Genomic DNA, 27,118 nt, shown 5'->3' with positions numbered 1-27,118 from the left:
TGTTTCTGTTTCCTTCTAGTGATAACTAAGATATCAAAATCTGGAAGTCTACCAACCAGTTGCATCTTACTATAAACATGTATGACATAAGTACTGCCAATAAATTCCACGTATTTAGTTAGGTTGACGTTTACAATGTTACCTAAGGAAAACTAAGTGTCTTAACTTGAAACACGTACACATTTTATGGACAGTGAACTGAATATCAAAGGAAGAATTCAATCAGCTGAATGAAAACAAGTATCTTTTATCGTCTAGAAAAGTTAATGAAAGCTGTCACTGCATTTTCTGTGTTTCTTATACCGCAGACAAATACAACAGAGCATTTCCTATCTGGAAGGGAGCAGCACAGAGAAAATAAACTATTATACAATATTCCCCACGTATCTTAACTGCTGTTATAATACTCTAACGTTTGCCCCATTGTCTGCACTTGATAATGTCAACCTTCTGACGCCTGCTCCGGCAGGCTGGCATTTTAACCTTTCACGCACAGAACAATTACTGCCGTATTATTCTATTGCGTAAATGCAGAGAAAGAAACGCTCGCGAACCGCTGCACTGTTTCAGATTCGCCTCCTATTTCCTCCGACCTATTTCACATCACAAGAAGAGCATTATGGAACGAGCGACAACGGCAAAGTTACACCATTTCATTTGGCATTCATGAATTTCAGCCACCACAGCAACAGACGGGGGGTTCTGAGGCAACAATCCCTTCACAGTAGCCGGGCACTTGCCATTCATTCCCGATGACCCCCACGCTCTGCCAGCACGGGGTCAGCTGTGCAGTCCAACAGAGCTGGGCCGCTTGCACCCAGCACAGCCACAGCTCCCGTCGCTCATATGTCACCTACCAAATATAAACCAACTGCCCCCCATGGGGGTTGCCCTGCAAAAAAACCAGAACGGGACTCATTGACAAGTTTTCCAGGAGGCAGAAACCAACAGAGTTCCATTCAAGAAAACTGAATGTTTCGGGCATCTTTCCAGACTCTACTGAACAGCTCTCTCTTCAGTAAAAGAGAAGCTTCTTAAGTTCAATCGGCTCAAACCTAATGGTAATTTATTTGGAGCGAGGGAGAGATGGTTGAAGAAGAGACCAGAGATGGTAATCTGCAAGGCAGAAGGAGCCTGCCCCAAACTGGTAAATAATATCCCTCCAAACCCTAGTTCTCCTCTAGAACTTAGCAGTCGATAGAAAGCGAGAAGCAGCAGAGGTGAGAACAGCCAGCCTGTATGGCTTCGTCGCGTGAAGTTTGCCAGAAGCAGAGGAGATGGGCTTTGGAAAGAAACAGTGTAGCTGACAGCAACAAGGGTTAGATTTTAGCATTTAATCCGTCTGAAACGCGAGCGAGCCTCCTGTCCTGTCTCACGTATCGGTACGATTTAGCTTCCATGCAGCCTGCAGAACCGAGCTGAGGAGTCAATAGACGCTAACGAGCGTGCGTTTCCCTCTGTTTATGAGTGTGACACCAGACAGCCCGCACACGCACCTACAGGAGCTGGAAGAGCGAGCAGCGCTCTCCGCTCGCAAAGTTTCTCCCCGCAGTCCCGGAGCCACGTACCTGCTCTCTGGAGATGCAAGGCAACGAGGGTCTCCTGAACATCTTGCTGCTGCCGTAGTAGCTGCCCGAAGCTTCCCCCAGGGACACGCAGCTCGACCTCCGCCGTGGTCTGATCGCGGGCACTTTGTCCTCCGCGCCGGGCAGCCGGGGTTGCGGGTGGTGCTGCCGGGGCTCCGCCCGGCCCCGCTCCGGGAAGATGCCACGCTCGGCGCCGCAGAGAGCCAGCAGGCAACCGGCCACCCCCACCGAGCCCGCCAGCAGCGGCCGGAGGGCCGGGGGCAGCGGCTGGAGGCCGGTCAGCGACACCAGCCACGCCGCGCCGGAGAAGAGCAGGACGAGCAGACTGCGGCGGAGCCCCGCGGAGCTCCGCAGCAGGGTGAGCGCCGCCACCGAGCCCAGCGCGGCCAGCAGCCTGCCCGCCTCCAGCCGCGGCTCGCCGGGGGCGAGGGGCTCCTCTCCGCGCCCCTGAGCGGGCGGCAGCCACCGCAGCGCCACCAAGTCCCCCGAGTAGCAGCAGACGGGCAGCGCCAGCAGCCACCAGCGCGTCGCGCCGCGCTCCCCGCGGGCCAGGCGGCAGGTGAGGAAGAAGAAGGCGCAGGCGATGCTGAAGAGCGGGCTGAGGCAGCGGGAGAGGCTCAGCAAGGCGTGCAACGCCCGGGGGCTCCTCCAGCCGCCGCCGTCCTGCGGGCCGGCGCTGCCCCGGCCGGGAAAGGCCAGCAGAGAGAGGGCGACGGCGGCCAGGGCGCCCAGACTGAGCAGCGCTCGGCGGGAGGAGGCGGCGGCGGCGGCGCCGGGGCAGAGCGGCGGGGACGGGAAGCTCTCCGGGGGGTCCCGCCGCGGCGGGGTCGCGCAGCCCCGCACGTAGCCGTTCCGGAGGCTCTCGGGCAGCGCCGGGGGGGGCGGCGGCCCCGAGCCGTCCGGCTGCGGTCGGTGCGGCGGCGGCTTGCCGGGGTCGCGGCGGGAGACGGAGGCGGCCGCTTCTCTCTCTTCCCGCATGGTGCTCGGGGGGTCTCGCTAACTCCGTCCCGCCGGCGCCTCCCGCATCGCCTCAGGAGAGGGGCAACGGGCCGAGCCGCGGCTTCTGCCCCGCGGGCGGCGGCGTCCGGAGCATGGTGGGGAGCGACGGGGGAAAAAGAGAAAAAAAAAAAAAAAAAAGAGAAAAGGTAAAAGTCTCTCCGCTCGGCTCGCTCTGCCCACAACGGATCCGGCGGGAGGAGCTCGCTGTCGCCTCCCAGCGCTCACCGGAGGAGCGGCCGGCGGCGGGGGTGGGAGGGCGGCGGGGAACGGCCCCTGCCCGCCTCCCTCCACGCGCGGAAGCTTCTGCGGCGGCACGCGCCCCGCGAGCGGCTGCGCGCGAACTGCCACGCGGTAACGGCCGAGCGGGAAGCGGGGAGGGAGGAAAGGAGGGAGGGAAGGAAGGAGGGGGAGGCGGGGTCGGGGCGGTGGGAAGCTTCTCTCGCGTGCCCGCCCCGAGCCGCGGCCGTCTGCAGCGAGGTGACGGGCCGGCCGGGTAGCGGCTCACGGCGCGGGCGGTGCGGTCCGGAGGCGTCGGGGATGCGGCGGGTGAACCGTGCGGAAAAGAGCAGCGCTATGAGCGTGTGGGTTTGTCTTCTCGCCTTTGTTTGTTTACTTTCAGACAGCGAAGGAAAGTTGCTCGTACGCGCTGTCATACGAACCATTGTTTTTAACACGTGAATAAGCAGTGTGGATTAGAGTTAGTTTTTACTTCCGTCTCTCCCAGTGCAGAAAATGGTAGAGAGAACAGTGCTCTGAAAGAGAGAATGCGGGTTTTCTTTTGGGGTGACAGTCCTGCCTTTTATTCCCACGTTATTAGTATCAATTCATCCACAATCACGTGGGCACATGGATCAGTGTTTTCCTTGCTGAGACGTATCTTGCTTTAATCGCAGCTCCTTCATTTTTCTGTTCTATTGAATTTGGCTATAAACGCATTCCAGAAATAACTAGACATTGAGATCTGCATAGAAAGATCATATGCAAACCTATACAAGAAAGTGCCTAAAGAAGAGAATTGAGACAGGACATTATATGATCCCTTCCCACCCTGAATGCAGCTCTCTGTGACATTTACACTTTCTGAATCAGAAGTATTGCAGATATTATGCTGTGCCAAAAACATTGGTTTCTATGCCCCAGCCTAATTCTCCCCTTACAGTTCTCATCTCCTGTTTACCTTCTACTATTGGTTTTGGTTAGAGACAAAAGCAAGACATCATACTGAGTATTGTTGAATGTTGATCAGCTCAATGCTAAAAAAAACATTGAAAAATGTTTTCATAACATTAGCTTCATAGATCACAGAATATCTTTTAGTGTTAGCATCTCAAACTACTAAATAATTTTACAGGTGTAAGGTGGAATGATACAAAGACAATAACAGATATTCAAAAGATTATTTATAAGGAAAGACTCACCGATATGGATGCCTTCACTGGGAAATGCCAAGGCAATCTGCACCAGGCAGCAACCTCCAAGAGATGCTGCCTTAGTGGTGGTCAGCCCTTAAATGAGGTCTAGAGGAGGTGCAGTCAAGCTCCACCCCTTCCGGGAGCACAGCTAAATTACTCTCACCTGTGCTCCCACAGCTGACCCGACACTTGCCTCAGCTGATTAATCAGAGGTTCAGGTTGTGATTACCAGTTTCCCATTCAGCAGGTAAGTATGGAGTTCTTTTCCATGCATATTTTATGGTTATTTACATTAAACAAAACCTGCACGTGGCCTCAGTGTTGTGAGGTTGTATGCAGATCTGCTCAGGTGAGTTTATTTTTTTCTACTCTCAGTAACTTTGTATCAGCAATGCACTTCACCACCTTACTGTTTGTTTGTTTTCAGATCACTTATCACTCAATAATTAGCTTTTAATTCAGTGGCGTGTTTATGCAAAACACCCTGAAGAAATGTATTCACAGCCCATTCTATGCAAGTGTAGTTCTTTAACAGCTTCTCTGCTGCTTAAGGGCACTGTGTGGGAAATTGGTAATCACACACGCCCCCCTTTCCAAACCTCATTTAAGGGTTTAGCAGTGGAGGTGAGGGCCTTTCTTACTGGAGATCTCTGCCTACTTGAGGCCTTTTAAAAGTAAGCAGCTCTTTTCCTTCACGTTTGTGGCTCTGCTGCATTTGGACTTCTCATTTGCTTTAGTCAAAGGCTTTGTTACCCTGCTCTTATTGCAGTACTTTTTGTCTCATTAGAGCACTGCAACCTGTTTCTTTAGTTAATTTGTCAAGAACTTTGTCTAAACCTTGCTGCATACTCTGGAATGCTTCTGAATGGTAATCATTCCCTTCTGCTTGTACTGCTCATTTTTTTTGGCTAGACTTAGATGTATTAAGGTCTCTAAGCAAAACGTGCTTTGAAACTGGAAACAACAAAAACTTAAACCAGCTGTATTGCCTGAATAGCGTACCTTTCTAGCTGTAATCTGGTATCATTTGCTTATTAATTTTTGTGTACAGTTGATGAGGAAGTTGATGTCTTGTTCAAGGAACAAGTTTCTACCATCTGGCTACTGATGTAGAGTGTGGGTGAAAAGAAGGTGGGAAAAGAGGATCTCTTACTTTGGAGCTCTGAGTTAGTAAGTTCTTTAGGAAGTTCCACATGGTGGTTTTGTTTTTATTCATATATGTGGGTAAGCAGCTGCCTGTAGGTTGCAGTACTCAGAGAATGTGAGCTGGACGTTTAGGAAACCCATTTTAAATTGTGAGCAACCAAAGCACTTGGATGAATTCCTGCTGTAAATGTAGTCTTGGACAGCTTTGTGGAAATGCAGATGCTTCATTATTTATTTCTTTGAATATTGAAGTTTTGTTAAGAAATTATAAAGAAATATAACAACAAGTAAGGTGGTAGAAGCAGTAATTGGGGTTACCTCAGTTTTATTACTAGTTTTTGTTTACTTTAGATGCTTAAATAAATGATATTATTACCTCCATAATAATTCAGCAAAATATACAAAATAAGTATTATACTTTTAGAAGACGCATGTATGCCCATGCAATTGCTGTTCCCTTAGGCACATCTAAAGGCTTAACCAGACTTAAATGAATGCTTGGAGAAATGCCAGCGTTATGTATTACCATTCTAAGTTTATACTGAGCCAGGTACTGAAAATGCACTGCTTGGTAAACTAAAGATGCAAGCACTCAGCAAGCTGAAGCGCACAACTTGAAGGCTCAGAAATGCAACTGTGCTGCCTGGATGATCTCTAACTTACTTGTGTGTAACATGTCCTGTCTTTAAAAACAGGATATGATACCAGCTGTTAAGATACTCATGGTCTTGAATGCAAAAGGGCTAGAGAGTTTTTCAGTAGTTGATAGGCAGCCAATATAATGGAAATTAGTGATTGAAAGATACTCAGTTGTAGCTACTAAGTGAAGGGGAAAAATACAGGGGAAACAGTCTTCTTCTGGAATTATATTTATGATATACAATGTGACTGTTCTTGTTGCAGAGGCGTTATATTTGTTAAGTCCAAGGGTGAGAAGAGATCCAATTGCATTCTGTGTGAAGCAAAGCGGTTTCAAAGGTAAGTCAAAACATTATGATCTTTATATGACAGCAAGGACCAAGTTGCAATAAACGACAACTGTTCATTTAATTTCTTAAAAAGAGACGTGTGGGGGGAAAAAGCCAACTTCCTTGTAAGATGTCTTTTGTGGATATAGCAGTAGTCAGTTTAACAAGCATGGATACAGTGCTAGAAATACAGAGCTATGTGATATGGCATTGTGAGATGAGATTTCCGATTTCTGAAGATGGGAAGTAGCAGAGAGAACATTGGGATGATGGCAGCTTCCAAGCTGTAGCTCAGTAGAGGCAAACTTGAAGACCAGTCATTGAACAGAAAAAATATCACATCAGTGTTGTAAGTCTTAATAAAAAGTAGGATAACACAAAGCTTTGTCTGGTGCCAATAATTTTTCTGGTACCAATATTCTGGTTTTGTGCAGAGAATCAGCAGCATGCTGGCTTACTGTTACCATATCCAGATGCTCTTACTACAGATTTTTAATTTAAGCAGTCTTCTGACTGAAGAAGTATAGACATTTCTTATATGGACCAACATGTGCATCTCCAGATAAGTGTGTATTTATGTGTATCCTTACAGCTGAAATGTATTTTGATAATATCCAAATCCTACTTTTTAAAGGTGAAATTGTCAGTAGGTGGTGACTAAGTGATTTACAAGTAGAATCCTTTGTTGTTGTTGCAGTTATTGCTGTCACAATGTACACAATCTGTGTATTACTCCAAATAATGTTAGTAGTCCAACACTTCACATTAGCTTTATGAGAAAACTGAATGAGATTCGGTAAAATTTTAGAACATAATTTCTATGCAATATGTAGTATACAAATTGATTTTTTTTTTTTTCTCCCTGAAGGGACCTTTTCCTAATAAAGATAACAGGCTATCGAATTCAACAAACAGATGTCAAAATTCTGCCCTTAAGACACCAGAGGACTGCATGAATTTATACTATACTGCTCTTTTACATGAGGTTATTTGGAGAATAGTTCAATTTTCTTAATAATAAGAATGCAGGGTTTTTTAATTATGAAACTTCTGCCAGGTTTCACTTCCTCAAAATTAATTAAGCACAATTTTTCATCCCATGGTATAATTAAAGATTTATAATGAAAAGATTACTTTCTTCCTATGTAAAATTCCTATAAAAATTAGAACTTAGACCAAATCATATTTTATCATAAAATCTGCACATTCAATGAAATAACATGAAACTTGAGAATACGTGCTAATATTTCTTTGGCATCTCATACCCTAACTTGCTAATTGAAATTTCTGTCTGGAATTGAAATGTAGGCATTTCTTGGACTCTGCTCATTAATGCTGCTAAAGATAAAACCTGACTAGGCAGCTGGTTTGGTTTTTCAGAAATCTCTGTCGTAACACATGAGCATCATTTTTGATCTCAAAAAGATCAAAATTGGCTCAAGTGTGATCATATATTGGATAGGAGATTGGGGGTTGGGGGTTAGGGAGCTGAATTAATCAGTTTGGCTCATTTCCATGTCTTTTGGACACCCACTTTACTGACCTTAGATCACCAAGACAGGTCCTTGTTAATTAATATTCATTTGAGTTTTGTTAAATTGCTGTAATTACATCATATTGTCAGCAGGCATAATATAAACCAATAAAGAGATTGTGTTGACTTACACCTCTTAAGGGTCTGGCCTGTGTTTCAGCACGTGTCTGAGTAGCATCTCAACTCTGAGGTCGTGTTTTGCCATTTAGTTAAGTGTATCAAGCCTTCATAGTCATTAATGTACTCAGAAGTTCATCATACTCAACACTTCTAACCTTGCAGCAGATACATAGTAAGAGTTTGGACTAAGGATACAATGTTGCAACATTCAGTATTTGTTTTGTTTGTAAATAAATAAAAATTTAACCTTTGCCTTGAAGAACGGTGTCTGTATAGAAGTAGTGCCCTGACAGAAAGCATTTAATAAGATGTACCAGATCTTACTTCTTGAATGCAGATGAAAGAGATGTTGACCAGAATATTAAGCATTCAGAACTTATCATAAACTGTTATATTTCATTAAACTTGTAAAATGTTTTGAGGTTATTTTGGTTTTAGTGTTCAAAATGATAGTCTAGTAAGACAGTCTATGCAGATGAATCTGCAGAACAAAATATGTAAATAAAAGGGTCTTTTTCCTACAAAACAAAGAGAAAGTTAAGAGAATTCTGCAATAGTGACTGCATAACTATCTCTCATGGAGACTGAATTTGAGGGAAAGAGAAAAATAAGAAAAGGAAGATTATGCAATGAAGATCATTAGCTCATCTGTGTGGAAGTATTTTGTCTGTCTAGCTTCAAAAGGAATTCAGATGTGTAAAATAGCAAACAGGAGTAAATTGTCTGGTTTTAAAATGATGGATTTGTGATTTCTGTCTGTTCCTGAGAAGGTAACTATGCCACCAGCATTTCTTAGGTTAGTTTTATTTTGATTAATGGTTAAGACCAAGTTGTTTATCAGTTATAACCTGAAACTTACACATTGTCCAGGAAGTGATGACATTCAGTATAAGTGCTCTTATTTTGAGCAACTTGTCTTAGTAATCTTGCTTTTATACTTTTTAAGCCTCCATATTTAGCTCAGTTACCTTTCTTCTTTGTTTAATCCAATAGGGCTGTTTTAACATTCATACTCAATACTGTGTACACTTAGAATCATTCATCAGCCTGTTCTTAGTATCTTCAGTTCCTGCTCCTTTCAGCATTGACACTTGGTTGAATACAGTGTCCATTACTTACTTTGGGCTTGACAAAACTCAGAGTCCAAATTTGCCACATCAGAAACTGTAGGTGAAGACTTGAAATACTTCTGTAACTTTGGGCTTGCTGCTTTTTCCCTCCATGTACAGTATAATGGTGCATCATGATTATTTTTGAACATTGTAAAATTGTGTTTAGCTTGTAAGGGTGAACATATGTAGGTAAAGCAGGCAGCAGTTTCACAACATTAACAGATAAATCCCTTGATTAAATTCAACAATATTATTGCTCAAAAATAGTGCTTACAGCCTTCAGGAGTGATGTTATGTTAAGAGGAAGAACAGCTGGGTGTGAAAGCGTACTTAAATGTTTCCAAGCTGCTCATTTTTCTCCAGTGAAACTGTTTGAAAGTGAATAGAAGCCGCAAGGAAACACTGTAAATCCCTAAGAGGTTTACCCAAACAATGAAGACTTAATATTAAAAAAGTAGGCTCTTTCCTATTTCTAAAAACACATCTGGATTCACTAGGTAAAAAAAGGAAATAAAGATACGCTATGGAAATGCTAGAAACTTTGTATCTGTTATGAATTTGTAATGTACATGTATTAACTTCCAGTTGATTAAACTTTGTGCTTATTTATAGCTAAAATGTATCTGGCATACTTGGGTACAAAGTAATGATGTAGGAGCAATCAGTCATGTACACCTGTTTGATCTTTCATGCAATGGAAGAATAATAATTGCCTTGCAAACACAAAGGCATCACATTTAGAATGGTTCTTTTGTTGCTCCGAGTTTTTTTTTTGTTTGAATTAACAACAGCCTGATAGGAAAAGACATTGAAAGAGAGTGAATTGGACACAGCAATAGTTTTACCAGAATTGATCAATGAAACCCAGTAGTTTACATTATGATAGCTTTGCACTAATGTTCAATTAGTAGTAACTAGTTAGCTCTGATTGATGCTTAATATACCCAACTCAAACACTTAGGTTTATATCACTAACTGATTTCTTATTGCAGTATCATTTATGCTGTTCCATAATGATTCCTATGTTGATTGCTTATATAAAAGGAGTTTCAAGTTTACAAGATCAAAAGTCATGTAACATTAAAGACTGGATGTATGCTTTTAAAATTTGGTTTAGTTTATTTGCTTCAGTTACCTCCCCAGCCAGACCTCCTACATAAGTGGATCTTTACCAGATCTAATGTGCAACTAACATATTTCTGAATACGATGACTTCTAATTGGTGTAAAATACATTGATTTGGCATGTAACTTAAAATAACCAAGACAATTCAGGTGTTGAGGTGAGGCCTGATTCTTCGTACTACTCAAAGTAGAAGATATTCAGAGGAGATAGGTAGAAATGATGCTTTAAGCAAGCTTGTGCTTCCAAGAGGTCTAGCTGGAGGCATTTTTATGAAAGATATGGAAATATATTAGTGTGGGACATATAATGAGTGTATAATCATTTATTTCTTTTATGTAAGGTAACAAGATTCCAGTTGCTGGACTAGTTCGCCTAATTAAATTCTGTATTTTTAAGTGAATGACTTATAAACTATTTTCATAAGTGGGCATGACTTATTTAAGGAGTCTTTGCAAGGTATTTTCGAATTTAGGCCGTGTTATACTGTGTTTTACTGTTTACTTGGAAACTTAGTTTTATGACAAAGTGACCTGTGAAAACTTAACATAAGTGTAATGTCAACGTAGAATCAGGTACATTCTGTGTACTGGATCTACTTAGTCCTTGGACATAGTTCACAAATACAAATCTAAATTATTTAGACATGAGATGCAAACAATATGTTCCATGAGGAGCAAGCCTATTTTTTTCAGATGAGAAAACGTAATGTCTTTTTCCTGTTCTCCTTCCAATTCCCAATCAAGATTTCAGTGCCGGACAACTATGTGACATCTGGAGCAATTAGGGAAGCTTGTCAGACCTGCAGCATCATGCTACCTATTTCCCAGACAGACCTCTAATATAGGCATATTATCTCATCCTTAGGGAAGAGTTCTCCCTGCATTCTAAATCTTTACTGCTGAACTACTATGCCAGGCTACTTTTCTGAGGATTCCTGAGTTACTTGTGCTTCATAAAAGCCTTCAGCCTCGCTTCAGTTCCACGTTTGGAACTACCTCGTGTTCTTTCCAAGCTATTTTCATAAGATCTTTGACCATCTGTTGACCTTTATCAGATTACTTCCTAAAGATTTTTGCCAGAAGCTTGACACTCCAATTATTGAGAGTGATATGTTATCTAGAACAATCCTGCAAGCCTCAATTGACGCAGCAGGGACAGCTGTCTGTGTTCTCACCTACTCTTTATTTCTTATGCAATTTTCTTAGCTTCTGCATTTCCAGAGAGAATAAAATAACTATAAAGAATGATTGTTAAGCATCTATTCCAAAGAGGCATCACATACTGCAAAAGGTATGAGTTGGAATATCTTACCTGTATCAAGATGAATTAGCAAGACTACTTCTCCTGGTTGCAGACTACAGGCCTGTGACAGGGTGTGAGCAGTATCATTACTGGAATGCTTTTCTAATAACACTTGCTTTAAGATTGTTGAAACAGGTTCTTGGCTTGAAGTTGTCCTTTCGGTGCCTTGAGATTAGGGAGGCTATGCTGTCCTTCTGAGCAGTAAATGTTTCTGCTAGCAGTTTGCCTGGGTTCTTGAATGAGATGGATAATAGATTCAGTATTTTGAAGCATCTGTATCGCATGGAGGAACTCCAAGACTGTTCTCTAAAGACTTGTCTTCAAGAACATAGTTAACCACATTGGCTTTTCCTTTGGTTGGGAATATAACATGCCACACTTTTCATTCCAGAATATCCAGACCTGCTTTTCATCAGCTATTAAAAGTGATGTTTTAACCATATATGTGTTTTCCAATCTTGAGAATTGTTTGGAGGATAAACCAGGATAATTATGATAATTTTAATAGCTAAAGCTGGCTGGTTCAAGCAAGACTTATTTCAGAATCTGCATTCTTGCCAAAATCTGCTGGGCCTTTCTGTACAGTGCCTCAAGCCATTGCTTTTACATCAAGTTTTCTTAAGTATTAATGTAAGGCAGACTTGACATCAAGATTTCAACTGCTCTATTGAATTTTCTATTCAAGCTCATTATTGAAGTTGCTTTTTTTTTTTTTTTTTTAATGCTCGGAGACTGTTCAATTATTCCTTAGAGAAATACCCTGATTAATAGAACAAAAAGAGGCAAATTTATTTGTACAGATTTCATTTGCCAAGTGATACACAGAGAAGTCAGTTTCCCTTTCCTTGGCCTCATTGTCTGGAATTCTGCTTTGTTTCCTGGATGGAGCTGGGTTCTTCTGGCAGCTCAATCTATTTGACAGCTGTTTCAGCACTGCACAGATTATTTGTTTTTGTCGATACTACAGTAATTGTATACTGAAGTGCTTGTTAATATTTTTGTCTCCTTCGTGAAGTAGTTTTCAAGTACAGTCTGGATGTTATGGTTGTTTCCTCTGTTTCTGAGTTTCCTCTGTTTCTGAACATTTTTTGAGTGGTCAGAAATGGTACTTAAGCTTTCATGTGCTTGTTGAATGTTCATCACAGGTCCCACACCACTTAAGCTATTGAGATCTTGGAAAGAGTTAGGGATTAAAAGTAAGTATGGAAGAAGAATATACACAAAGCTAGATAGACATATTAAAAATTATGAACGCTTTAAAGAAAGGACTGTAAAATGAAGATATGCATGTGCTGCAGTGCTACTTAAAAATGACTATTCTGATCTGAGAAACATTCTATAAATGCACATTCACAAGGTTAGGTAGAAATGATAGGATACTGCATTCATTCCAGGCTAGTATCCAGAGAAAGTTGGTCAGTTTGTTAGCAATGCTCAAAAGTCACTTATAGGAAAGAGAAATCACTCCTGAATGATGAAGCACTGCTGTCATTTTTGCTTGTATGCTTCATTTGTGCATTGTTGTGCTCATAACAAAGTTAGTGTTCTGGTTGTTTATACATACACAAAAATTTTCTGATTATTATCTCTTTATTTTTTCCAAATTATTTTCTCTATTCCAAGTACACAATCATATATTCATCTGAAGAATGGTTTCTGGTGATACAATGGTGTGGTAAACACATCTCAAATGTTTTGGTGCTATGGGATCTGTTGTGCACAAGAAGTACATAGTCATACTTTTATATATACTTCATAAAGCAAGAAACAGCTGTGCGGATGTGTTGACTGTGTAGTGATATGCTAATAACTATTGCAGAGATTTTTAGGTACTCTGTGGTTTGTGGCAGGGTTGTAACAGGCCTGTCTGGAATTAATTTAGAGCCCTTCAGGCCTTTTACTGAATCCTTCCATAAACTGAGCTTGAAAGCCAAGGGCTGCACCCAACACTTGAGATTTAGAAAAAGCCTGACATCAATGGGATTTGTTCACAATTTAAATGTGTGTATGATGCACTGTCTGAGCTCAGTCATGTGCCAGGCCAATTGCAGACAATGGACTTTACACTACCAGAAGCTCTCTTAACGTTTGTCAGGACAGGCCTTGGTTTCTACTTGCAATGTTGTTAGTTCTGAAATATATGCAGTAAAGGTGGCAGTGCCAAGTAAAATTTGTACTGTGGAAACAGGGATGTGAGTGACAGCAAAGCTGTTAAAATCCATGTAGCAAAATTAGGAACTTGGCAAGTGCTTGGGGGAAAGGCTGATGACAGCAAGGTTGTCAGACTACAGCATAATCAAACATGTTTTTTTTTTTCCTGTGCAGCAATCCTGTATTGCAGTCTTTCCTAATCACAAACTGAATTGATGCTGTGAATAGTTTTGGTCACTTTTAGAAAAACGTGCTTTAGGTATACCAGAATTATTGTCTAAATAGTGATTAAATAGGTACAGTAAGTTCATTACTCACGTAGTGCTTAAAATGCCCGTAAATAGAAGTGTCATACATTCTTAGTGTCATGCTAGGAGAGTGAAATAGTTCCTAGGGTCTGCTCTTTGAAAATGAAACAAACCAAAAGCTTTCGTTTAATGGACTCTGGCAAATTTGTCTATGTGAACGTATTTCCATTTTTCGAGAAGAGTATTCAGGCAATACTAGATGGGGCAAAACCATTCTGCCAACCTTTTATTGTGTGATCCATGTATAAGTACTTACTGTAAAATATTTATGGAATATAAATACAAAACTAAGAACATAATATTTCATCTTGCCATTAATTGAATATGACAGCATTGTCTAGGATCCATTAATGGTCTTGTGGATTGCAAAGGCTTTCCCTTGGTGTTTCTTTACCACTGGGTGTGTGATTTCCAACCTTTGCTGACAATTAAGCTTAATTCTTTCACAGGTAGAAATTTTGAAAAATTTCAGCACTCGTATAACTAATAAAAATGCTTACGTTATAAAATGGCCACTCAGAAAGGAGTAATTTTTTAGCTACGTATCTTAAGCTCTCTATCTTAAGCAAGGTAACGCTATTACTGTATAGCATCAATGTTATTTTGTAGCCTAATTCAGCTCACTTTCTATTACATGTTCTTGGCTATGCTACCTGTCCTAGGAGCAGCCTACAACTTTACCTGGCTTGTGACCTTTCAAGTCACTTGATGGTATTACTGATCACTTCTTTCTGTTAGTTCCTTTAGATAGTCTTTAGATAGTTCCTTCAGATAGTCTTCCTTTAGAAGATAGTCTTGATGTTTTTTGGGTTTGCATGTGTATTCAAAAAGTTAAGCTTGCTGATAAGTGTGCCTGGGTGGTACCTGAATATGATGGGGTCTAATTTGAGCCCAACAGATGACATTCTTAGTGCTAATAATTTTATGGGATGGAAAACATTGAACTTAATTTTTCATTACCTCTCTCTATTTCCAGGAACTTTTTTTGGCCTGTCCGGACAATAATCATATCATCAGCTTCCCTGAATGTTACTGTCATTATTTTTAACATCTTACTCAGCCTTCATATCTTCTAAGCAGCAGAGAACCTGAACCTTTTCCAAGGCTAAAGAGTACGGAGAATAAACCCCCAGCAGTCAAATTCCCAGTGCTTACTAGATATTAAACAATGGGGTTTTTTTGTTTGTTTTTTATTTATTTGAGGAAGATTGGAATTAATTGATAACACTTTTTCTCCAGAAATTATGCATATGGTTAAGAGAAAACTATACTACGTGTCATTAAATGCAAGCTAAAAAAAATTAACCTATTTGACCATTATAAAGGTACACTAATTCCAGCTTGCTCAACAGTAACTGCACTGCTGTTTGCAAGTAGTAACTTACCCATCTGACAGGGGGCATCTTCACGGGAGCTGTTCTGCTTTTCCAAGGGGATGGAGATGCTGCTTTAATTCTCTCTTATGCTAGCACAACAGTTTTATTTCTTCTTTTGCAGTCTGCTGTGCCTAAGTAGCATGGAATATGTGGTCACTGAGAGTAATACCACTCACCACAATGAAGCCAATCTTTTACCAAAAAAAAAACACCATAAATCTGTCAGATTATACTACACAAGAACACAACGATTTCATGTAGTTTAATGGGTGGTATTCCAAAAGTGAGCTTGGTGGAATGTCGTTTTCTCTAATGAGTCAGCAGAAGAGAAGGCATAATGCCCTTCCCTTTTAGTTCCTGTATGTTAATCTCATCAGAGCAAGCTTGCCATAGCTCAGGTGTCAGATGCTGTTTATAACTATGCTGGAATCATAACAGAAGAAAACAGTATCATTAATTTCTCTTGAGACTTCATAAACATTAAGGTACCTGTTTTATCACTGCTGCACTTAATTCAAGCATTGTATCAGTAGTTCTGTAAGGTAGCTTGGAAAGTCTTTTCTGTCTATGATTTTGCCTAGTTTTCCTTTGAATCTGTGACCAAATGCCAGCTGTGATTTGAGATGTGTTGATCACCTTGCCTTGTTTATCTGTTATTTAAACTGAAAACTCCTGTTCTTAACGGCCATTCCTTACATGAAGCTATTCCTATCATTTGATTCATCCTTTCCCTTTCTCCAGTACCATCTCCAGTATGTCACATAATTTTAAGGTGGGAAGCAAGAACTGCACCCACTATTCAAGTCTGAATGGCTGTAGAAGCAGTGTGGATTTATACATTGGCATAATAATGCTTTACAGTTTGTTCTTTCCTAATAATTCCACACATTTGGTTTGACCACTACTGAGAATCTAACATACATCTTCATAGAACAGTCACTTGTGTATTTCTCAGAAGTGATCCAGATTATCAGGCTGCTAGTTATGAAACTAACAGTAAGGAAAATGCCTTTTTTTCTTCCCCCACTCCCCCTCACAAATAGATGTTTAATAATAGGGTATTTAATATGTGAGTACAGGTTTAGTTTTACTTTGCATTCCTGAAAAATTTAATATTGTTTCCTCTTGTGGTACGTTGATTGTTGGATGTCATTCACTTTTTTCTTCAATTAAAATTGTACTTTTTGATCCTCTTTTTCTACAAACTTAAGTATTCTAGAGAACTATACAAGTATATAATAACTGTTTTTACAGCTTTTATCAAAGAAACTGCTGGATGCCATTTCAAAAAAAAAAAGTGTGAAAATACATAAAATTCTGTTTTGATGACTTTTTAATCTGAAAAAGAGTGTGTGATTTTTTTTTTCTTTGTCATTTTGTACTTAACTATTGTGTTTCACACATGTCAATGTTTGGTACTTTTGAAGACTGGTGCACTAAGATCTGAATAGAAATATATTGTGAAACTGCTGACGTAACCCCCTACCTGTAAAGGGCTCAGACTGAGCCTAAGAGATGGCATACATGAGTATTCAGAAGGAAGTGAATGACTTCCCTGCATTGTAAGCTTTTCCTTGTTTGTAGAGATTATTCCTGTCTCTAATGCCCATGTGCTGCTGCTTTGGGATTATGGTAGTAATGACACCAAAGCACTTGGAGAGCGATAAAACTCCATCCAGTGCTTTCCCTAGCTTATCTATAAAGGTGGGGAGAAGTGTGCAGCCCTCTGCACTGCTGCATTACGAGGGTGGATAGTGATAGGACAAGGAGGAATGGTTTTAAACTAAGATGGGAAATTTAGGTTAGATGTTAGGAGGAAGTCTTTCACAGAGTGTGGTCACGCATTGGAACAGGTTGCCCAAGGAGGCTGTGGATGCTCTATCCCTGGAGGCATTCAAGGCCAGGCTGGATGTGGCTCTGGGCTGCCTGGTCTGCTGGTTGGTGACCCTGCAAATGGCATTGGGGTTGAAACTGGATGATCATTATGGTCCTTTTCAACCCAAGCCATTCTGTAATTTTATGATTACCTGAAATCAGTTTGGCGTAGAAGAAATTTAATAGCTAGACCTCAAGTTATTTTGTTTTTTACTGTAGGGAGAGAAAAAAAGATTGCTTGTCATTTAATGTACTTATGTAACAATTCATTTAACTTCAGGAAGTTCTTCATGTTCATATATTTCATCTAATTTTCTTGCATGAAGTTTTAAAGAAACCCCCCTCTCTTTGTGGCCAAAAATGTGCCTCCTAACATCACTTCCTCCACTTATCAGTATATATGCAGAACAACAGTGTCTTGGCGCAGTTTAGCATTCCATGAAAGCTAATACACTTTTTCCAAACTAGAGGAAATATCTGTCTATTGTTCTAACTGTAGGTGGAGTAAATGGACTTGCAGGGAGTCACTTATTGCTGTAGGAAGTTATTACAGAATGGCCTCGTAGCAGGGACTACAGCAATATTTACTGAGTGCTCTGACACTAGAAAGCTGCTCAGCTTCAAGCTCACTTAATAAAGCGTTTATATATCCTGTTGCAATGCGTGTCAAGCGCTGCTGAAGAAAGGAAGGTATTTCAGCTCGAGTTTGTATTAATCGCAAAGCTGAAAAGCAGTAAGTCAGATAACAAAAATCAGTTTGTTTGGGGTTTTGTTTTGCAGGCATTAATGTGGTCCTCTCCGGTGACAAAAGATGGACAAGAGGATGTTCTCCTGTGGTAAGGGAAACGTAATCAGCCCAGAGGGTGATGGAACATGGCTCCCATTGGAATGACTGTGATTTCAGCAGCCGAATGCTGGTTTAAAAATAAAACAGCATGATCTGATTCTCTCGTGTTCCAGTCATGTGCTCCTGCAGGCCTTTGTACTAAGTCACTGCACTTTTGGATTCACTTTGCAGATAATAACTACGTACAAATGTTCGTAATTATCCAAAATAAGAGCTCTGGTGACCAGACAGTAACACAAATGACATTCATTTATGTTAACTACTTTCGCTTTCTACTTTTGAGAGTAAAAGGACGCGTTTGTAAATGTAATCCCATTTACTCAGCACAACAACTAACGGAGGGAAGTAAGAACAGCGGGCACAGGCCCGGCCCGGCTGCGCATGCGCCGATCCCCGGGGCGCGCCCGCTCGATGTCTCTGGCTGCGGCTGCCGCTGTCTGATCGCTCCAGGCCAGAGCGAGCGCTGCCGGAGCGCGGCCCCCTCGCTGCCCCTCAGCAAGCGTCGCCGCCGGCAGGAAGCATGGTGAGCAGCACGGCCGGGCCGCAGCGCCACGAGCACACAGCTACGGGCGGGCGGCGGGGACGGGAGGAAGGAGGGTTAGAAGGGACGAGGGGGAAGAAAGGAAGGAGCGGGGCCGTGAGTAAGCACTTGGCGGCGCCGGGCCTGGCTCCACCGGCACCCCCGGGCCCACGGGTGGGGGTGTGAGGGAGGCGGCCGGGGCCTGGTCTTTCCTATCACCGCGCTTATGGGTGTTGTTTCGTCTCTTCCAGTTCCGCAACCAGTACGATAACGATGTGACGGTGTGGAGCCCACAGGTAAGCCCCGTCCGCCCGCCCTTACCGTGCTTTCTGATGCTGCGTGTTTCTTCACGGGCACCCGCTCCTTTCTTACTTGGAAATCATCAAATCGTTATCCCGAAGGTCAGCAAGTCCAGCCATCAGCCCAGCACCACAAACGTTCTTGCCAATCACTTTGTGTCCAGGTGTGGAGCCCTCAGTACAAAAACGATATGGAGATTTTTGGAAAGGGTCCAGAGGAGGGCCACGAAGATGATCAGGGGGCTGGAGCACCTCCCCTATGAGGACAGGCTGAGGGAGTTCGGTTTGTTCAGCCTAGAGATGAGAAGGTTGCAGGATGACCACATTGCAGCCTTTCAATACCTGAAGGGAACTTACACCCAGGAGGGGAGTAAACTCTTCGAAAGGGCTGACAATAGCAGGACACGGGGAGTTAAAAGAGGAAAGATTTAGGTTGGATGTTAGGGGGAAGTTCTTCACTAGGAGAGTGGTTAGGCCCTGGAACAGGCTGCCCAGGGAGGTTGTGGATGCCCCGTCCTCGGAGGTGTTCAAGACCAGGTTGGACAGGGCCCTGGGCAACCTGATCTAGTAAAGGTGTATGTTTGGTGGCCCTGCCAGGCAGGGGGTTGGAACTACATGATCCTTGAGGTCCCTTCCAAGCTGGGTCATTCTGTGTGATTCTGTGTGAATCACATCCCTCAGTGCTATCACAGCTCCAGGGATGGTGACCCCACTGCTCCCCTGGGCAGCCCGTGCCAATCTGGTACCTTTAAGCTTTGGGTCTGCAGTAAACACAGCCTGTGGGTTATTCCCTTGCTGTGCTGGTGCCCGAAGAATCGCAGAGCTTTGAAAATTCCTCGGTGGCTATGGGGAAGAACTTACATTTGGTGTCCATTGCCATTCTGGTCGCACACACAAGCTTCAGCAATGTATATATTATATGTGACTTTTAGTTGCTATCATGAAGTCATCAGCAATGCTGAGTTGTATTTATTGTTCACAAATTGTCTTGAAAATCTGAATAGCTTGAAATTGTCTTGAAATATCTGAAATGATATCAAATGATACTGAAATGATGACTCATGGAAGACATGTCATGGCTGATTTGCTGCAGTCTCTACTGCATGCATTCCCACAGGTGATTGGGTCACAGTGGCACTGGTATGATCCTATGAAAGCTCTGGGCATCAGTGTGGGAGCAAATACTCCACTGGGGAGGGCGTTTTCAAATACTGTTTTAAATAAAATGAGATTGAAGGATAAAGGCTTGAAAGGACTCAATGGTTTTACAGCCTTGAAGCTTGTTCTTGGCAGTTGATAAATACATGATTCCTTGCTGCTCTCAGGCAGGAAATAGCTGTGTCTAGGGCATGGTAAGCATCCAGCAGACTTTGTGTTTCTCTAGGTAAATGAAATCAAAAACCCTTTACACATGAAACCTGTGTATGTATCTTGAAATTGATACATAAACCAATATAAGATGGTTTCCTGTAGATTATCCCCAGAATGTTCCTGTTGTTATAACTGTAGCAATGTGTCGTGTTTTGAGTTCATTTCAGCTGGTAAGAGACAGCTGTGCTACTTTCAGTAATTCCAGCTTCGCAAAGTAACAGTAAATATACTGATTGATTGATATATATCAATCAATTCAGTATATATATATATATACATACTGATATATATATATACTGATAGGTTGGTCAGTGAGAGATCAGAAAATAAGCTGCTTTACCCTCAGCTTTAGCACTGAAAGGATGTTACCCTATTTTCTTGCAATCTTGCTGGCTTGCTTTTCAGAACTTGTATGGGCTTGCTTGTCTTTAAGACCTCTACTCCTCTTTCAGACTTCACTGCAGTTGACTAATAACGTGTTCAGAAGTTATTGGGGGATGGATGATGAGACACAACAATTGCTTAAGACTCATTTCTTTGGGAAACTCGATTAAAAGTTACACATCCAACTTCAGCTGGAAGTTCCTTTGAGCAGCAATACAAATAACTTCAGTGAGTTGCTGAAGTCATTGCCACTGAGATGATGAGAGGGCTGGAGCACCTTTCCTGTGAGGAAAGGTTGAGGGAACTTGGTCTTGTTTAGCTTGGAGAGAAAAGGCTCCAGAGAGACCTCCTTGTGGCCTTGCAGCACTTGAAAGGAGCATATAAACAGGAGGGGGAACTGTTGTTTATGAGGGTGGATACTGACAGAACAAGGAGGAATGGTTTTAAACTGAGACAGGGTAGGTTTAGTTTAGATTTTAGGAGGAAGTTTTTCACACAGAGGGTGGTCACACATTGGAACGGGTTGCCCAAGGAAGATGTGGATGCCCCATCCCTGGAAGCATTGAAGGTCAGGCTGGATGTGGCTCTGCACAGCCTGGTCTAGTGGTTACTGACCCTGCACTTAGCGGGAGGGGGGGTTGAAACTGAATGATCATTGTGGTCCTTTTCAATCCTTTTTCAAGGCTATTCTATGATTCTGTGGTTTGCAAATGATAATAGAGGAAGTCTATTGCTGTTAGGCAGGCAGTGTGCCTGTCAAGGTGAGGGAAATCAGAAGTCTGTAAATGAAAAGCTGTTAAAATTAATCACCTGTACTATTTTTCAGAATGACTACCTTTGATTTTATTCTGTAGGGGCGAATTCATCAAATAGAATATGCCATGGAAGCTGTGAAGCAAGGCTCAGCCACTGTGGGGCTGAAGTCAAAAACACATGCTGTTCTGGTTGCTCTAAAGGTAAGGTTAAAACTCTGTTCTGCAAACACCAGTGTTAGTGGAGAAGTTTTAGTCTGGCAAATTAGTTCAGCAAAGTCCTGAACTTTTATCTGTGCATAAAATAAATGCAGTATCAGTTTCCTTTTCCATTAGTGTCAGTAAAGAAATATAAGCATTTTCAGTACCCATGCTAAGCAGATTTTCTCAAAATGGGTGAAGGAAAGGAGTGAAAGATTTTCACTTTAAAAGATAGAGTTGTTGTGTTTTTTTGTTATAAAGCAGTATATGGGAAATCACAGCTTGAACCACTGATTAATCAGCTGAGGCAAGTGTTGGGTCAGCTGCGGGAGCACAGGTGAGCGTAATGTAGCTGTACTCCTGGAAGGGGTGGACTTTGACTCCACCTCCTCTGAGACCTCATTTAAGGGCTGACCACCACTGAGGAGCATCTCTTGGAGATCGCTCCCCAGTGGAGACTGCCTCAGCTATCTGGTCCAGGCATTGACATTGGTGAGTTTTCTTTACTGATAACCTTTGGCTATTTATCACCATCTTGGTCAATATATTTATATTAGCCACCTTTAAATCATCCTCTGTTACCACCTTTACAAGCAGCAAAACTACTCACTTCCTTTTCCAAACCTTGGAAACCTTGGGCATCTGATCATTGTTCCTGACAGTCTCTCACTGAAGTGGAATTATTTTTTTTCTTGTCTTCTGTTGCAAGTTTACAGATCGTTCTTTGTTTGTTTGTTGTCTATTGCTGATGTTTTGACTGTTTTGTGATCATATTCGGTTCTTGCAATAAATGTTAGCAGATTGCTCCACAGTGCTTGGCAAAGTGGTCAGTCTGCCACATAGTTCTCTCCTTTTGTGTGTAGCGAGCGCAGTCTGAGCTGGCAGCTCATCAGAAGAAAATCCTGTATGTTGACAACCATATCGGTATCTCAATTGCTGGACTTACAGCTGATGCAAGACTCTTGTGGTGAGTATCTTAGCTGTTGACACACACGGTTCTGCAAGAAGTGAAAGTTCACATGTAGACTACTGCAAACAAAATTTTGTGTTCATCTAAAGTTTGGCCTTGGTCTGTTGTGCTTTGCCAAAGACCTCAATATGAAATTTTGGAAGGAATTTAAGTTGCTGGCAGAAAACTCCTTTGTTTGGCCCCGAAATTCGCTCTTTGCTTTTGTTACTTGTGAGACCGTAACTGTCTGGTTTCCTTGGTGTGGTGGGGCTTTCAAGCAGTCTGGACAAGTGCATTACCTATTTCCCTCTAGTAGCTGCTTCTGTTATGAAAAACACACTGCTGAACGTACCAGCTTCAGGCAGATTTCCCTTTTACCTGCAGACCACACATGGCTTGATCAAAGAAGGTAATATATACTAAAAAGAAGATGATTCCCTGGTTATGCAGGAAAACACAAAGATGGAATAGGAAGAATTTTTAAAGTAAAATTTAATAAGTAGAATTTTTGAAGTAAAATTTATTTGCTGTAAGATGACAAAGATACGTTACTGTTTAACTGTGGGTTTTTTCCCAGAGACTTAACATGTGGCCTGGTACACTTCCACCTTCCCTTGGCTGGTATGGGTGAAATGCTCTGAGACTCTTTCAAGCCTGTCGTCAGCCTCCTAAATAACAGTTATAAGTCACAATGAAATGAAATTGTGTAATGCCCTCGGCTGCTTTTCTCAACAAGCGGAGCTGGAACAAGAATACACTTAACAGGCAAATACCGAGGAAAACTCAGTGTGGCTTTTGTCTATACACTGATTTGATTTTTCTTCCTTTTCCTTCTAGCAATTTTATGCGTCAGGAGTGTCTGGATTCTAGATTTGTGTTTGATAGACCTCTTCCAGTATCTCGTTTGGTGTCACTAATTGGAAGCAGTATCCTTTAAAATATATATTATATATATCATAATTTAAAAGTAATGCTAAACTGAAAAAGTTAATTAAAGAGGTGATTTTTCTTCATTCACATTGTGTGTTAATTCTTTCAGAGGACATCCCAGAACTCCGTACTGGTATAAAGGCAGTAAAATGCTATGAACCATTTCACTCACTGCTGGTTTTTTGTTACATAGCACCATGTTTTTGGAGGTGGAAATATGACTGCACTGCACAAAACATGATCATTTGCTGGACTGCAGCTGCTTGCTTACTTTTTTTTTTTGTGGTAATTAATGTTCTCTGTGCTTGGAGCACAGAGGAGGCCTTGTGTTCTGTTATCAGGTGCCTAGGTAAAGTTAAAGGGCTAAGAAATTAAATGAGGCTGCATTAACTGAACTGTTTGTATTACTTGGTTGAATGCACTGCTCAGTTCTTCTGGGAAAGCCAGCTCCTAAATGTTTTGGTGAAAAAGAGCCAGCTCTGGTGTTCCAAATAAGTCCCGAGGACTATTTCTTCAAACACGGCCTTTGATAGCACAGAAAGCTTTGTAAAGGCTACGCAACAATTTTGGAGTGTTTGCGCATTGCTCAGGAAAATGTTTTCAGTGTGATTAACACGTGCCTTTGAGATTGCTTCTTTAGCTTACTTTAGAAACGCAGATACCAACGCAGCGCTATGGCAGAAGACCATATGGTGTAGGACTGCTCATTGCAGGTTATGATGTAAGTAAAAACTGTTCTTTACAAACACTGCGTTTGTTTTTATTTTTTTTTTAACAATAGCTTTGCAAGAGCTGGATAGGAATGGTGGTATAGTAAGCAATGTAGGATGCTTACTTGCATGCATATAAACTATGTAATGTATTATGAGCAAAACTGTTTTAGAAAATATCGTGTGTTCCTACAGGAGTTTACGTGTTTGTTTTATGTTTTTTCTTCCTGTAGGATATGGGCCCTCACATCTTCCAGACTTGTCCCTCAGCAAACTATTTTGACTGTAAAGCCATGTCCATTGGTGCTCGTTCGCAGTCAGCACGAACTTACTTGGAAAGACACATGACTGAATTTACTGACTGTGAGTAATGAACTTGGCTATCTAATGATCTTTATCAATTACACAGCTTATTTTCTGCCTCTGTTCCATTCTGCGTTTAGTAAGACAAGAAAATGTTGAGGGCTGAGTTTGGCATAAGTGTAAATCTGCATGAAGAGGAAAACCATAGAGAAAATATTACAGATCTTCATGTCTAACATCAGCATGTTTATTAGATCTAATCAAAAGAGAAGCTGTGCTCAGAAAAGCAAAGTGAAAAGTAACAAACCTCTGTTCCATTTAAAGAATAGGAAGATTGTTTGTGTGTCAGAGCAGGTATGGTATGACATGGCAAATATTTAGGTGGTGAATTAATATGAAACAACAACGTGAAAGGGGAAAATAGCTTGATTATTGCTGCACTGAAGACAATACAGGTGCTTTCAACCTCAAATGTAGGGAAAAGCTGGTTCCTGATGATGTACTTTTTTTAGCAGCTGTGTCTTCAGTCTCACAAATACCAAAGGAGAATACATGAAAGTCAAGCTGTGCAATTTAATTTTCTGGTTCTCAGCCGAGAATGGAAAAAAGGGAAAATGAGTCTGGGGATAAGTGCCGTATTTCATAGGTACCTTTCTGGCTTCATTTTTAAGGTAATCTAAACGAGCTAGTTAAACATGGACTGCGTGCCCTAAGAGAGACTCTTCCTGCTGAACAGGATCTGACCACCAAGGTAAATGCTAGTTTTTCTTAATGAGAAATTTCACTGCCATTGTTCTCAGTAATGACTGCAGCAAAGCTGCTGTAAAGTATGGCTGGCACTGAAACCTGGGAGCTAAAAACTTTCTAGATAGCAACAAATGAAATGAAGATGATAGTGATTTACATAGTGCTTCCTTTACTATCTGAGATTTATTTTTCTTTATGGGAGAGATACCTTATTAGATAAGGGATTGTTTCCCTTTCTGCTTCATTATATTTTAAACTTGAATCTGTGTTTAAAGTGCATTGTGAACAACTGGAATTGTCAGCTTTGCATTGTAAGCACAGTCACTAATTGGGGTGGTAAGGGAATGTAATACACAAGCTGTTTGAGTATCCAGCATCTGATCATGAGTTGCAGAAACCCTAGACAGGAAATGAAGTGAGCAACTGTTGAGCAAGAAGCTTTTAAGCAGCTTTGTTACCATATTCTGGTGTTCTCTTTGTGGCTGGTCTCGCCCTTATCTATGTTTGATCTAAATTTTTCATTCTTAGCCTGCCTTGCTGTTTTCTAGAACTCTCACAATAACAACAATGCAAAGTCTGATGAAAATCAGTTTTGAAAAGTCAGGTATTTGTTACTAAAAAGAAGAAGGGGGGGGAAGGAAGGGGAGGAGGGAAAGGAAGCAAAAACCCTTGAATGGTTTTCCTGTTAAGATTTTTGAAACGTGCTACCTTTTGTAGGGAATAAATGTCCCTCCCTTTCCTTCTTGAGAACAATCTACTAAAGGGAGTTAGTCAGAATTGCCTTTCTTCCTTAAGCGGGCACAATAGCACAGGGACCCTCTTCTGCAGTGGGATGCTTTTGTCTGTTTGACAAGTGAAAGTGATTTTGCAGAGAAATGCTTCTCACTTCTGTCAAAACTTTGCTGAACAGAATGTTTCCATTGGGATTGTTGGCAAAGACATGGAGTTCACCATTTATGACGATGATGATGTAGCACCATTCCTAGAAGGCCTTGAGGAGAGACCACAGAGAAAGGTATGTGTTAAATAGAAGCGGGCTTTATTGAAAGACAGCACTGTACAATCACAGAATTGTAGGGGTTGGAAGGGACCTCTAGAGATCATCGAGTCCAACCCCCCTGCCAAAGCAGGCTCCCTACACCATGTCACACAGGTAGGCGTCCAGGCGGGTCTTGAATATCTCCAGAGAAGGAGATTCCACCACCTCCCTGGGCAGCCTGTTCCAGTGCTCCGTCACCCTCACTGTAAAGAAGTTCTTCCACACATTTGTGCTGAACTTCCTACGCTGTACTTTCATCCCATTACCCCTAGTCCTGTCCCCACGCTCTACTGAAAAGAGACCAGCCTCACCACTATGGCCCCCACACCTCAGGTATTTATAAACCTGGATCAAATCCCCTCTCAGCCTAACAGAACCATTTCCCTAAGTCTCTCCTCATAGGGGAGATGCTCCAGGCCCTTCACCATCTTAGTGGCCCTCCGCTGGATTCTTTCCAAGAGATCCTTGTCTTTTTTGTACTGGAGATGTATTGTTTTTGTTTGGCATTTAATTCTTCTAGTAAACTATCATTTTTAGGGATGTGATTTTTTAAAGCTAGAAGTTCCTACATGAAAATTGGATACACCACCGTCCCCTTAGCTGGAGACTGATGGACTTGTTGAAGTTAGTTTAGGCTGAATTAGTGGCAAGCCCTTCCTGCCACTGTCAGGCCCTTTTCCTCATCTGTGGTAGTGTTTTGCACTTTCTTTAACAGCATGTTATTGTGCACGTGGCAGAGTGCACCCTCAGGTCATCTAATTAACAGCGTTGTCCTTTGTGTTGACTGTGGATAATCCCATAACACATCTTTTCCCTCTCTTTCAGCCTGCTTTGCCTGCTGACGAGCCTGCGGAGAAGGCAGAAGAGCCCATGGAGCACTAGTTGGTGGGCGGGTTCCTCTGTGCTGCCATCCGTGTTGCTGCACTGGGGCTTTTATCCACTGGTGGTAACTGTATCCTCACCTGTATGTCTCTTATACTGACACGTTCTGAGGATTGCTTTTAAAAACGAAATAAACCAACTCACCTATCCTTAAGGAGCTCAGCAGTGCT

At 41.9% G+C, this 27,118-nt stretch overlaps 2 protein-coding genes and 1 long non-coding RNA gene across 4 annotated transcripts in view; 2 read left to right on the top strand and 1 right to left on the bottom strand.

The window, feature by feature from the left end:
• The window catches only part of PDE3B (phosphodiesterase 3B), an 83,094-nt gene extending 80,257 nt beyond the window's left edge, over positions 1 to 2,837 (bottom strand). The window contains exon 1 of the mRNA XM_015864077.2: positions 1,569 to 2,837. Coding sequence (XP_015719563.1) covers positions 1,569 to 2,564 — 996 coding nt within the window. The 5' untranslated portion in view covers positions 2,565 to 2,837. The remainder of the gene's footprint in view (positions 1 to 1,568) is intronic.
• A 146-nt stretch (positions 2,838 to 2,983) lies between these two features.
• Positions 2,984 to 17,837, top strand: LOC116653531. 2 transcript variants are annotated; one of them, XR_004307575.1, is made up of 3 exons: positions 2,984 to 3,166; positions 6,047 to 6,121; positions 17,795 to 17,837. It is a non-coding gene; the product is annotated as an uncharacterized LOC116653531 (long non-coding RNA). The 2 variants fall into 2 exon arrangements; XR_004307576.1 differs by lacking the exon at positions 17,795 to 17,837 and adding an exon at positions 14,740 to 14,768.
• Positions 17,838 to 18,210: 373 nt separating this feature from the next.
• On the top strand, positions 18,211 to 27,110 carry PSMA1 (proteasome 20S subunit alpha 1). Its single transcript, XM_015864087.2, has 10 exons — positions 18,211 to 18,384; positions 18,633 to 18,677; positions 21,290 to 21,391; positions 22,252 to 22,355; positions 23,175 to 23,263; positions 23,918 to 23,988; positions 24,211 to 24,340; positions 24,952 to 25,031; positions 25,938 to 26,042; positions 26,892 to 27,110. Exons 1-10 carry the CDS (start codon positions 18,382 to 18,384, stop codon positions 26,946 to 26,948), a joined length of 786 nt encoding a protein of 261 aa, XP_015719573.1. The 5' UTR covers positions 18,211 to 18,381; the 3' UTR covers positions 26,949 to 27,110.
• Positions 27,111 to 27,118: the final 8 nt, after the last annotated feature.

Source organism: Coturnix japonica, chromosome 5 (genome assembly GCF_001577835.2).
Source record: "Coturnix japonica isolate 7356 chromosome 5, Coturnix japonica 2.1, whole genome shotgun sequence".
Taxonomy (NCBI): Eukaryota; Metazoa; Chordata; class Aves; order Galliformes; family Phasianidae; genus Coturnix; species Coturnix japonica.
This window is presented reverse-complemented; position numbering and strand designations above follow the sequence as displayed.

Coding starts and splice junctions, on each gene's coding strand:
- PSMA1 (XM_015864087.2), top strand. Junction 21,392..22,251: donor CTGTTCTGGTTGCTCTAAAG/GTAAGGTTAAAA, acceptor TTTTGTGTGTAG/CGAGCGCAGTCTGAGCTGGC. Junction 22,356..23,174: donor GCTGATGCAAGACTCTTGTG/GTGAGTATCTTA, acceptor TTTTCCTTCTAG/CAATTTTATGCGTCAGGAGT.